The sequence below is a fragment of the Elaeis guineensis genome, chromosome 6, assembly GCF_000442705.2.
Source record: "Elaeis guineensis isolate ETL-2024a chromosome 6, EG11, whole genome shotgun sequence".
Lineage (NCBI taxonomy): Eukaryota > Viridiplantae > Streptophyta > Magnoliopsida > Arecales > Arecaceae > Elaeis > Elaeis guineensis.
In genome coordinates this window covers 2,846,925-2,860,463 of record NC_025998.2, presented here as the reverse complement: position 1 = coordinate 2,860,463, position 13,539 = coordinate 2,846,925, and the positions used below count along the sequence as shown (strand labels likewise).

General features: G+C 36.7%; 1 protein-coding gene across 1 annotated transcript; it reads left to right on the top strand.

Moving 5' to 3' along the window:
* The first annotated feature begins 1,006 nt into the window (after positions 1–1,006).
* On the top strand, positions 1,007–8,877 carry LOC105047655 (uncharacterized). The gene is made up of 8 exons (XM_019851448.3): positions 1,007–2,702; positions 3,644–3,709; positions 3,928–4,056; positions 5,096–5,146; positions 6,151–6,291; positions 6,475–7,290; positions 7,956–8,042; positions 8,452–8,877. Exons 1-6 carry the CDS (start codon positions 1,080–1,082, stop codon positions 7,063–7,065), a joined length of 2,601 nt encoding a protein of 866 aa, XP_019707007.1. The 5' UTR covers positions 1,007–1,079; the 3' UTR covers positions 7,066–7,290; positions 7,956–8,042; positions 8,452–8,877.
* The last annotated feature ends 4,662 nt before the right edge of the window (positions 8,878–13,539 follow it).

Genomic DNA, 13,539 nt, shown 5'->3' with positions numbered 1-13,539 from the left:
GTAAATTTAAGGACAAAGCACTGCACATATTAGATAACATATCTCAATAAAAATGATATACTATTTTAATCATTGGTAAATAGGAGAGAAAAAAAAGGGTAGAACCAAAACCCTGAAAAATAAATGGTATTCATATGCACATAATTTGAAATAGAAAAATTCTAATTTTAATTAAAAAAGGAAGGCACAAATATTTGTTTAGTATAAGTCAATAAATACCATGAAATATTTGTTGATAAAAATCCTAACAGAAAAATATCCTATAAGCATTATTTTATGTCTTATTCGCATGTGAATTTTCTTCGTCCTTATGGGAATCTCAAAATATAAATCAATTTCTTAAATACCAATTTGACCAAATTATTTTGTGGAAAAACATATAAAACACATATAAAATAATTCTGTTTCTTGATATGCTTTAAATAAACATACCAAATGTAAATATGTCTTACATAAAGTATGTCGTATATTACAAAATTATTTAAAAAAAAAAATCATACCGGTGCTTGACGTGGGTTATAAGCTAGTTTATACTTAATTTGGGCCGTGGGCTTTAGTGTTCACAATGTATGGGCTTGTTAACCGGCAGACGCCACCGTGAGAAGCCAATTTTTATTTTTCTTTTGGTTAAAGCAGGACAACGTCTGATTATTGGATTGACCAGATCCAGTGGATCAGTCCAATTGTCACTTGTATTTTCAAGATCAAATGGTTGCCTGTTAACCATCATACATAAGCTCTCCGGGATTTAGGTTGGTCCACTAGACCTGATCCATGTAATAATTTCTCCGTAGGCCTTTAGCTTCTCTGAGGCAGGCCCAGTTGGGTCGCGCCGGGCCTGCACAATTGGTTCTGATAATGAGCTTTGGGCCGGCCCGCACATTGCTCAGGTCTTCACGCTCCGACTGACCAAATACCACCCGACAGGTACACGATAGCCGCCTAAACCAGTACCTACGTCGGCACATGTTACCGCAGACCGCAAGCATAAGAGGGTTGGGCGACCGGTCCTTTGAGCCCGAGGGACGCTAGGTTTTCCAAACGGGTCGAATCTGGGAGGGGGAGGGGGATTCGAATCGATGGAGGACCTCGTTCGAAGCCCCGCGCCCGAGCTTCAAACCCTAAACCCTCGGATGGAAGGCTTCTCGCGCTCTCCTTCTCCCGCCCCCCGGCGATCCCATCTCGACAGCGCCTCCTATCGCACTCTGGTTCGGATCTTCTCCCTCTGCCTTGACAAATCCCTCGCTCGTCCTCAGGAGTCTTGTAAAGATCCAAACTCTAGATCGGATGAAGTGCCAGAGAGCTCGTGCACCGGTAAAGATTCGATCTTTGGTCGAAACGGTGATGGACACGTGGCGGAGGAAATTGGTCCTGGCAGGAAAGAGGAAGAGCACAGTGGATTTGAAGGCAGTGAGAGGGGTGGATTTGAAGGCAGTGAGAGGGGTGGATTTGGAGGCAGCGAGAGGAGCCAAGGTTCGGCATGTGGAAACCCTCGGTTTGATGATTCTTCTTTGAATGGAAATATTGCCTTGAGGGAGGAACTAGGGCACGAGAATGACACAAGTGCGGAGTTGTCAGAATCACTTGTCTTTGAAAAGCTGCAATCTGGTGGCACTAAAGATGAAGCTTTGCATAGGATGGAAGAATTGGGGCATGGAAATGGACATGATGAGTGTGATCGAAGCGCCAATGATGGAACTCGGGAAGGTCTGTTTTTCAGAGATCTAGAGCATTTACTGCATGAGAATATCAATTCTGTGGAACAACCGGCAAATGGGGAATTGCTGAATGACATGATCTCTGATTTTTCTGGATCAATTGATGACCCCAATGATCTAGTTTGTGCTGAAGGGTCGCAGGATGGACAAAGACGATTGGGACATGGTGAACTTGCCAACAATGAGTTGCAAAAAGATGTACCTCTTCGCAAATCCAAATTAGCTGATTCCAAGAATCAAATTTCCTGTTCAGAACAAGGAAAGAATCACGAACCTCAGGATGAAAACGGTAAAATAATTTTCTCTGGAGATGAACTGATTTATTCTTCTGAGGAATTACTTCATGGTAAAATGAGAGTAGAAGGGCATGGTGAACGCGTAGATGATGTATTAGCTAAGGATATGTTTCCTGATAAGCATATGATGGATGATGTTAGGGATAAAGAAATCAAATCAGTGAAAGAATTAGGAGAAGGGTTGCAACAAGAAGCACGCTGTTGTCCTGATTCTTTGATGGAATGTTCTGGGTCAATAGAGATGGCAGGTCCAGTACTAGCTTCAGAGGATGGTGGAGACATTGAGGAAGGGGAAATTCCTGGGGAATTAAATATTTCAGACCAGGATTTGGATCTGGCACATGAACATGTGGTCCTTGAACATCGGAATTTAGAGGCAGGGACAACATATTGTGGCTCTCCTAACAAAGGAGATACTAACATGACTTGTATTGATGAGGGTATGCATTCAAGAGAAAGTAACTACAAGGATGATGAATCTGCTGTGCCCATACATATTGCAGAGGGTGACATAATGCATGTTTCTGGAGATGATAGGAGTTCAGAAACTCAGATGAAGAAAAGTTACAGTTCTGGGATGAGAGTGGATGTTAAGTGCCCAGCTGTTGATCCAGAGGCTCTTGGATTGACTGGAGAGAACTTAGAAAAAACAACAAGTCAGAACAAAGAAAAACCATCCAATAGTGTGGTATGATAATAATTTTTTTCCTTTTTGTGTGTTATGCTACCATTTTATTTTACAACTGATTTGTTTGTTTATCCATTCTACATCTACTATGGCTATCTTGCTCTAACGTGTTGTTGTTTTCTTCTTCTTTTTTTTCTTTTTTTTTTTGGCGAACTTTGTTTGTTCTGCAGATGAATATGCGCCATGGTTTATTTGCTTGTAATTGAATCTCAAAATTGATGCCTATATTTTTTTTCCAAATTTAGAAATGCATCAATTTGTCTCCTGTTAGAGACATTTTAAAATGGCAACTTTAGTACATTGTTCGTTGTAGATTGGGATTTCATTTTTCATGGAAAATTCTTTTCTAGCAATTGTTCCATATATTTGGCAACTCATTCAAATGGCATTCTCATTTTCATATTCTTGTTGCTATTTGGAGCATGAAGAAAAGGTTTCAAATGACATAAAATTTAATGCTCTGGTCTTTACTTTTTTATCTTCATTTTTAAAATATAGTCTTGGTTTTGATGTTATCTGTGTCTTGTAGAAGAGATGATCTAACTCATTTAAGTGATTTGTCAGATATTCACTACTATAGTTCTTTCTTTACAAGTTGGTTCTTTTAATTTGACAAAGAAATAAGTTCTTCCAGTGCTTTTTACAAATAAGTTCTTGCAATCAAACAAAGAAATTTGCTCGATAACTTTCACATTTTCTAGGATAAGGCATCACATATACCATTTTGGCTACTATATAGAACAGGGTGGACTAAAATTAGGCTTCGAGTTTTGTGTATTCTTTTTTTTCATCTTCAGTTTTTTGTTAGGAAGAAATGCATATTAGCGGTATCTTTCTTTTATTGTATTGTGTTAATCCATTTTTTTTATGTTCCCTGGTCTTTGTTTCATCAATTATATTCATGAAATCTCTTGTTTCTTTGCAATGTATATCTATTACAGGCTGTTGAAGCTAGACTGAAGAGAAAAAGAGGTGCTTTAACCGAGGAAAGAAAAGCTAAACGAAAGGCATGTATTGGTTCAGATATTACTTTCTGGTTCCATATTACTTTCTCAGTACCTAGGTCTCAATATTATAGTGAACTGGTAATTCATCTTGGAGTTTGAAAGGGCAACTAGTCTGAAGCTCACATGTAAAAGAAGCCTGATGTGTGTGCGTGCGCGCGCGCGTGTGATGAAAACCAAATTATTAAATACATGGTCTTAACTGCCACTTGGTTTTGCAGAAGGCTAAGAAAAGGAAAAGAGCACAGAAGGAGCGAGAGCAAGGAGTGAAGAGATTGAAATTGCAGCCAATTTCAAAGCCAAAAACAGTGAAATATTGCAACTTCTATCTGATGGGTAGATGTCAGCAGGTTAAGTAATTAATTTTTTTCTTCAAAATATTCAAATTCTAAATTAATTTTAGATTTTTTTTAATGTTCTGCTCACTCCCATTAGAGTTGACATTAGTTTTCACCATATTTTCAATGGTTGAATTATTTTAGCATGTTTCTTTTTTTTTTTTTTTGAGTAGTATAATTCTTTTTCTAGTTACGATTTCATATACGAGTTCAGTACCTGATTTATTTGTCTTTCACACTTCTTACCAGATCGATTTGTCTTTCTCACTTCATGTGGTTTCAGCCAACATCACCCTCCACCATTATCTTTTAAAGAAAATTGTTATAGGAGTTTAGTACCTGATTTATTTGTCTTTCACACTTCATATCTGATTGATTTTCTTTCTCACTTCATGTGGTGTCAGTCAACATCGCCCTCCACCATTATCTTTAAAGAAAATTGTTGTCTTGATTGGGATGGGTGGGCTTTGTACTGACTAAACTAGCCTTGGTACCATCTTGTACTGCTGGAACTGATCAGGTGGCCAGTTTGTCCCGTTTCAGTGCTTTTTAAAAGAAATCGTTATCCGGATCAGGATGTGCTTTGTATTGGCCTTGGTACCTCATCGTACTGATGGGGCTGGCTGGTATTTTCTGATCCTGTGCTGTTTTAGTTTCCCAACAACTGTACTGGTGCCGGTTGTGCATTGGAACAGTATGGTGCTGACGGCACCATCCTGTTCCTTTGGTTTTTTAATCTATGGCTGCAAACATGAAGAAGGTCTGGGGACCCTTTCCAAGAAAAGACATGACCCTTGATGGGGTGAATCATGAATGTCTTAATAGAATGCTCCATGCCTATCCTGTGTACATGGAATGAAGTTTTTTTGATAAAATTTATCTGAATTTACTTAATATAAATATGGGCATGTGGAATGTTATTTCCTTGTCTTATGCTTTCATATAGTAAGTTATTGAATTGCTTACAAAAATTGTGTAGAGCTTCTTATTTATATATTGCTTCTGATTTTGTTAATGTCATTTACTCATCAAATTCTTTTTTCGCCACCAGGGAGACTCGTGCAAATTTTCTCACGACACTACTCCCTTGACAAAATCCCAGGTATGTACAGACTTCATTGGGTATCTTTTACATTTTTAACATGTTCCAGTCAGAACTTTTAATATCTGATTGTCCAATATGTTGTTATAATGTGAAAACAGTACATTCTGCTTGTGATGTAAAGGCATATAGTAAAAACAAATATGTGAAAGTGCAGCTCTCTTATCCATGTTTTTGCTGGTTATATAACACATTTGTCATGTGCTAAATCAATCTTTGTTTGTTACCATGTCTCTTTTTTTGTGTATATCAATTACTTCAATGTTTTATATATGTTGTTTTTTTTTCATGATATGTAATATTTCTAGATATGTTGCTATAGCCCATCTTGTGGATAGAGAGTTTATATCGTTGGATAGATTTAATTGATCACTTATAATTGTACAAGGATAACTTTTGCAACTATTGAGCTGGAAACTTGCCATCCATGGATGAGATGAGCCTTGTTAATTCACAAGTAGAAACATTCATATCGATCTTAAGAAGGTATCTCTTGTGCAGAAGTGCTGAAATTGCTTGTTCAAATGTAGAGGGATAATTGATATTAGGTTGGCTGCTTCTTGTAAATTTTAATTTATCTTTAGCTAGACACTTCCCTCCTTGCTTTGAGTTTCATAGCCAACTCCCCCTTGATGGTACAAGGGTTGCCTGGTATTCTTGATATGAGATAAGAAGGCATTGTAGTCTCTAAAAGTCTACCTTGCAGCAAAATGTCTCTTTTTTTGAGTCTTAATAAACAATTCATATAAGATATATGCATAAAAGATGTTGTTTAAGTTTATGACTGCATAGTCAACTTTAGTTTCTTTTCTTACTGTAACTGGCATTTTTTTATCTACCGCAACTTGGAATATGATGATTTTTCTAACAACCCAGATATGCTTTATATTAAACTTAATCCTTTACCAGCATCCGTCTTAGTTGCTAAAGTTATTACCTGCATAACTGAAATTTAGTATCATTACATTTTCTTTCCTTGTTCTTGATGGTGTTATTTCATGCAGCCATGCACATATTTTGCACGTGATTCTTGTTTGAAAGGGGATGATTGTCCGTTTGATCATCAGCTTTCTAAGTACCCATGTCACAACTTCTCATCCAAAGGCATGTGCAGCAGAGGAGATAAATGCAAGTTTTCACATAAGGTACCTTAAGAAGCTGTCACATATTATTGTTTTAGTATTTTTGATCTCTTCAATCATCAGCTTCTAGCCACTGAGAATTGTGCCACATTTCTTATTTATTTTGCTGCATCTAATGTTGATATGAAAGCTTAATTACTGTTCAGATTATTAACTCTATGAATTATTGGTTACTCTTGATCTCAGATTACAACCAATGAAGCTTCCTCCTCAATGCCAATCATAAGCGAATCCAAGTCTCCATTGACATCAGAAAAGTTAAATTTGAGAAAGCAGAATACCACAAACAGCACCTCCATAGTTGCCTGTGGTCCACCTAAAACTACAGCTTCAAGCACACCATTTCCCATTCACAGGAACATGGAGGGAGACACCATAAAGCCTCCAAAGATTCCCATGCGAATACCTAATGGAATACGCTTTCTTTCATTTGGAAAAGGACCTTCAGACAGCATTAGCAAGCACCAGGATAATCTTCTTAAGGAATGCAAAATATTGGATCAGCAGAACCAGGAGAAATTTTTAATGGATGGCCATAAGAATGACGCTAATGATAGAAGTTCAGCTCAGAAATCACTTCTCAAAGCACATAGTGAGTCTAAGATGATGTCTGGCAGAGCTGCTAATTCTGCTATAAATCCCTTTGACAATAAAAATTTGAAGAATAACAGTTTCAGCAGTGTGCCTTCTGTAGCTCCTGGTTCCAGGAGCCTCCATAGTGAAGTGTCAGATGCTTCTAAAATTTTAGAGGAGTTCTTATTCAGTGGAATCAGCTAGCAGCAAGGAGTAGCATCTGTTGTTTGACCAAGTCTTTCCTTCAACCGTCACTGATGTCGATATACAATGGCCAATGTCCCATTTTTTTGGAGAAGATTGCTGTGTCAGCACTCCGTAATACATACCCTGCTGCATTATCATAAAGTTACCAGTTATGGCTGTGGCTTATTTGGTGTTGTAGACTTTGCAAGGTCTTGACATTAGCAGCTGAGTTGCTGTACTAATGTGAGTAATGCCTTCTCCCCTTTCCCTTTTTTTCTGAGAATTCCAATTTCAGTTGTATGTGAAAGAGTCATTCTTAAGTTACAATTCACTGAAGGAGAGCATCATAGTGTTGATCATTTCCAAAGTGGTTTTATCTGAACTGAGGAAGATGGAACCATTTCATTGTTTTATAGGTCTCTGTATGATGTATTACTCATGTAGGTCATGACTTTACAATAATGGTAAGTTGAAAGTCAAAAGTTTTGGATAAAGTGGTTGTACCTTTATGTTTGATTTACTTAAGTACCATATGCCATGTTGGTCTTTTTGTAAGTTATTATAATTTGCTTGGATTTGGTCCAAATCCTATGATATAGTATCATAAAAGTGATCTTTCAGACCACTGTTCCCTGCTTGCCTCTCAAAGGGGAGGAAAATTTTCCTATCAAATGCATTTGCAAAACTTATTGCAATTTGATCCAATTTCTTGTATAAACAAATTCAAACTTGTGTATTTATAACTTAGCATCTTAGCTAACATGACTTCTATCGATCAGCAAATTGAATGCTGTGTTTGATTGATTGATTTTTCGCACTTGTGAGCATATAATCTCTTTGAACTATATAGGCATATTTTAAACCTTGATTGTAGATGCTGATCTTGGATGGTTCTGTTGCAATGTCAGCTAACAGATCAGTCTCTGCTTTCATCAGGAGCTAAAGAGGTTGGGACTCCATGCTCTAACAGCTGATCCATTGATTGAACCTGGAACGTGGGTGATTTTACAATTACATCCTTTTGTGGCATCAAGCTGTAGAAACTATAAATTGTTTATTAATCTGATACTACCGTATGTATTAAGAGATGAAATTTGTTAGAACATAAGGAAATGAACTATAATTGTTTTTGGTTCTGTGATAATGTTTCTTATGGCCATGTAGTTTTATCTTATATAAATCCAGGTATATATCTTCAGAAGGTATGCATGTCTAAGCATCAAATCCTACCAATATCTAAGAATTTTTTTCGTACAAACCTAAATCCAAGTGCTATACCAATGCCCTAAATATTGGATGTGGGTATTTAAAACTAAATTGAAGAGTCTTAATGAATATGTTTTTATTGCAGACATACTTGGTGGTGTGAACTAACAAATAAATTACTTATGCTATGATTTTCAGGGGAAAAGCACTGCAATAAAATGTTGTTGCAATTCAACAAGGAACTGCTTGAACATGCCACAATAGCAGGTGCATCTAACTGGAAGGAAAAGTGAAGCAAAATCACCTAACGTTATTAAAACTCTTGAAGGCTGACATTGGTGATGCAGCAGGCGTTATTGATTCAAGTAACAGCACGGGGCCTTCATCTGCCCAGATAAATGATCAGATTTGTTGGCCTTGTATACTGCTTTAGCTTGCTGCAGGAGCAGGTGTGTCTAATCTGAGGGCAAAAGTGAAGCAATATCAGTAGCATCAGTAGACTCTTGAAGACTGACCTTACTGATGCAGCAAGCATGTTGATTGAATAGCAGGATCCTCTCCCCGAGCCAGATTATGAGTTTGTTTGCTCCTAGATCGGTATCCTTGTAAATGCTCCAAGCAAATGGAAAAAATGGCCAACAAGTTGGTAAATCATAATTAGGTTGAAAGAGGGGTTTGTCCAGATCTTTTTTTCTGAAAAAAAAAAAGTTATTTCTATATGTACGTATAACATGAGAAATATGATTTGGACTTCCCCAAAGATTGGATGTTGTGGCATTTAAAAATCGATTTGAAGTGGAGTATGAAGGAGCCCTTGTGGATCAAATTTTTGAACAGGTCACATGAGCTGATGATTACAACCATGGGGTTTCCTTGTGGTGCATTTGTGCATCAATGGAGATCTAAAACCTCTCAAGCGGTACTACCATAAAAGAGCCTTGCAAAGCAAATAAACTTGTGGCAAATATGGTGAAACAGATTAAGATGAAAATAAAACACTATCCATAAGAATTGGACTGCAAATACAATGAGACTGCTATGCCCATTAATGAAAAATGAGATTTCTTTAATCAAGCTTGTAATGAAGAAACTCTTATATCATTCGTGCAGGATTTTCAAGGAAAATAGAAAAGCTATGCCCATGGCTGGATTTTCAATGAAAGGAACTTAATTGAAGATCTAGGTAACTAGAGAAGGCAACTGAAAATAGCTTCCTGAAGTTGGAGCAGATAGACTGGTGAAAATGCCTCAGGATTTTTGAAGAACAAAAAGAGGCAGTTGTTCTTAATTAGAAATGCGGCTGTATGAGAACTGAATGCTGGAAACGGAGATACAGCAGTTAGAATGTAAGGTGCAGGTATTATGCTTGTGATAAGATGATTCAGGATTCAATAAAGGATGGGAGAATGGTGCGAAGAGTTACAGCAAAATGAAGAATGGAGAGTTTGCAAGTTCTCAATCTAATTCTCACAGTTACGGAGAACATGAGTGACGGTGAACAACAGGAAAAATGCAAAGCTTGGACTCGATCGCAAGCCATTGTAGAAAGATTGCAAGCAAAAATTGGCAAGAGGTCATGTTATTCTTTAATCTCAGTTTTGTTTTTGATGGCAGGATCATTCAACAAAACCCAGGAGTATCTCATGGAATGATTCTGTCAAAGAAGGGTCTTAGGAAGTTGTGCATAAAACTATCAAGAAACTGCTAATCTTAAAAGAGCAGCTGGTTCCTTGGGCTGCTTCTACATTAAAATGGTGTAATCGTCCGTTTGTATCAAAAAAAAAAAAAAATAGCAGCTGGTTGATGAACTCTTCGTCATTGTTGCTACTTCCCCCATGATTTTAGTCCCAATGTTAAATACTTCATTCCATGACATCTGGATTTATAAGGACAGTTTAAAAGTGACAGCAAAAGAGATTCTATGTACTGGAGCAGTGGGAGATTCATAATCGTAAATGATAGTTGAAGTAGGAGATGGGCAAGACATGGTCACTTTAGGCTGGAGAGCTCATAATGATTATCCGTCAAGTCCTGCTTATTTCCTGATTCATTATTCACTGCTTCCTATGAAGATACCCAGGTAGCTTTGTAGTCTCATGCTGAAAACCCTTATCAAACTCTTAGATCTTTTGTTTTTCACTTGACTGCTTGCATGGAATTTCATGCTGTTTTAAATCCTTGATAAACTCTCTTTTAGCAACAAAAAATATATTCTGTGAATCACAGATGGCAATTCTTAATTTGATCTGTGAGAGAATTTGAGATATGATGATCTCACATGCTAGTTTCATTTAATTTTTCATTCTCTTTAAATGAATAGCAATTCTATCATATTAAATCAAATTTCTTTTTTTTTTTTTAAATCTATGTGTAGTTTATTAGCCAAAATAAAAGGGTTTGTACATAGTGGATTTGGAGCAGGAAAAGCACGATGGAAAGAAGTTTTGTCTGTTATTCATAAGTTTTTGATGGTAGATATAATCTGGAGAATAATAATGGAAACATATAAGAAGATTGAAGATGATCACAATATTACAATCCACGAAGATTAAAAGAATCGCAGTGGGAATATCTGTGGGTTATATGGGATATTCTGATATTTAAGTTTTCAATGATATGGTCTAACTATTGATGATGCATTGAAAACTATATAGGTATTAGGTTTCTGGAAAATGGAAATAAAATTCTTGGTGGATGAACAGGCTGTCTCACTGAATCAATTTAGGGGGTCTTTAGTTGAAAGGAACGGAGGTCCGGAATCGGAATCGCAATGGATGGCTCCCATTCTAACCGTTTGATTAAGAGGAGTTCCATTCCGATTCCGAGGTGGAATGGGAATGGCTCAATCTATATAAAACTCAATCCCTATTATTCTCTATGGATTTAATTTTTCATTCCAATTCTGATTTCGATTCCTATCACGAATCAAACGCTTCAGCGGATTTGATCATTCCGATTCCGATTCCAAGCCATTTTGATTCCTATTCTCATTTTGATTCCCATTGCGAACCAAACACCCCCTTAGACTATTAACTTCTACATTTCTCTTTTCAAAATAAAAGCCTTCTTATAACCTGATTAACCAACAAAGCTATATAGAATAACCTTTATAACTAATTAGTATTTGAATTATCAACAGGGCACTTCACCCAAACCTATGGACCTGTAATTTTGCAATCAAGGAAACTAAGATGAGGAGATCTGGAGAGGTTCTCAAATGGGTTTTTGGTGGCAGTGGCAGGGGACAATGTTGAAGAGGAATACATTGCCAATTTAAAAATCCTCGATTTGGAAAAGTTCCCAACTTTTCCATTGTTTTATTTATCATGAGTGGTGCATTGATTTAATGGTTTTCAGATATTCTCAGAACTTCCTCATTGTTTTATTTGTTACAAATGGGGCCTTGGTTCAATGGTTTTCAGACAAGGCATGCTATTGTATTATATTTTTTATTGCAAACTTCCACTTTGTACTCGATTGCTGTGAGTACACTCTCAACTATTTCATTGGTAAACCCTTTATTTTGATTATGCCAATGAGATCATGCCATCTTTCGAGGTGATATTAGCATCTACCATGTATGTATATCTAATTATCTAAGCTGAAAATTTTGGACTCATGCACTTGATCCTATCCAAGTTGCTCGGTCAAGGTCAAGGCTGCCTGAGATTCCCTATTTTTTTTTTTTTTTTTTCATAAATAATGGTAGTAGCACCACCTCTTGCGTTGTGACGCAGGGTTCCCTATTGTGTAGAATGCGAACCATTGGCCCCCACTTTTGTTGGCTGAGTTAATTAAATTTTTATGCTTTCGAATCAATTAATAGAACTTAGCCCCTGGTGATATCTTACATAAAAATAATATATATCAAAAGCTGTGTTATGCTACACAAAATCCAGCACAATTAAAACTTAAAAAAAAAAGAATATAAAGTTTCAATATATAGTACAAAATGAGGCATCCACATCCCAAGTGACATGGATGCTATGGTTGTTCCTATAACTTGTATTATATCATTTCTATATTATTAAGCAACTGTCTCAATCTTTCTATGCTAAACTACAAAATACTGCAGATTAAAGGTCCTAGTAATCTTTTTTTTTCCCACTTTCTTGAAGGGTTTCTAATTCATTTGCTACGTTATCTCTACCCATTCCATTTTAGGTCAGAGCTATTAGAGAATCTCTCACGAATGCGGAATATAGATCCCTGTTTAAGAATGCAATATCGATGACGATTTCAATGCCACAAAAAGAAGGATGAAGAAAAAAATATAAAACACAAGCAAATTCTGTGGATTGGCTCAAACTCTACCTCCAACTGCTAGGCAAATCAAGACAGCTCATTAAATCAAAATTTTGCTAATTGTGGGATAGAAAAGAAAAACTTGCCTAGGTTTTCACCTTACAATAACAAAGAACTATAGATCACAACGGAAGAAATTATATATTTTCTCGGCTCCTGAAAATGATATATCGAACTGATGCAAGTATTCAACCTAACAGGCCCATCAATGCTCTTCTTATTGAATTATGTTGGAATTTATAAAAAAAAAAATCCTCTTAAGTTGCTCCATAAGCTCAATGAATTGCACATCTTAAATTGAAATCTAAGTTAGTATTTCTTTTTAGTTGATTTCTTTAATGAGTTAAAATTTAGCCAAGCCTCAGAAATAATTAGATCATGCATGTTGCCGACTGTTGTAGATGAGAGGAGAGGAATGAAATAAAAGGTGCCCCTAATGATTCCTCCTTTCATGAGATCTACATCCAAAAGATTTTTCCTAAGTTGGTGATTGGACGGCTAAAACAATATGATTAGCATTATACATATCATTTGGAGCCATCCACGTATTTGCCCCGCTGTGGGGCTGCAACTCCAACGTAGTTTCACGAGAGCACTGAAGGGACTCACGTGGTCGGGCACTCGCCATCATGATTTCATTCTACGCCAAAAGAAGTATAAGTAAAAAAGAGAGACATCACATCACCGTAATTTTCTTGCCCCTTTCTTTTGTCTCCAGATATCCGAAAATTATTACGTGGATCAGATCCACCGTGAACTTAGAGTAAAATAACTTTATCTAATAATTTCATACGACGGTAAAATTAATTTACCTTAGATGATTTCACCCAAGATGGAGCGTTTTAGGTGCTCGCACTTGGAAGTCATTAATTTAGCTCAATTACAATGCCTTCTTTTGAAGTCATCTTTAGCTAAAAAGAATAGCACTCATACTTGTTTGTTAGGTAAAACGACAGTACTTAATCTAGAAATCATAAATCA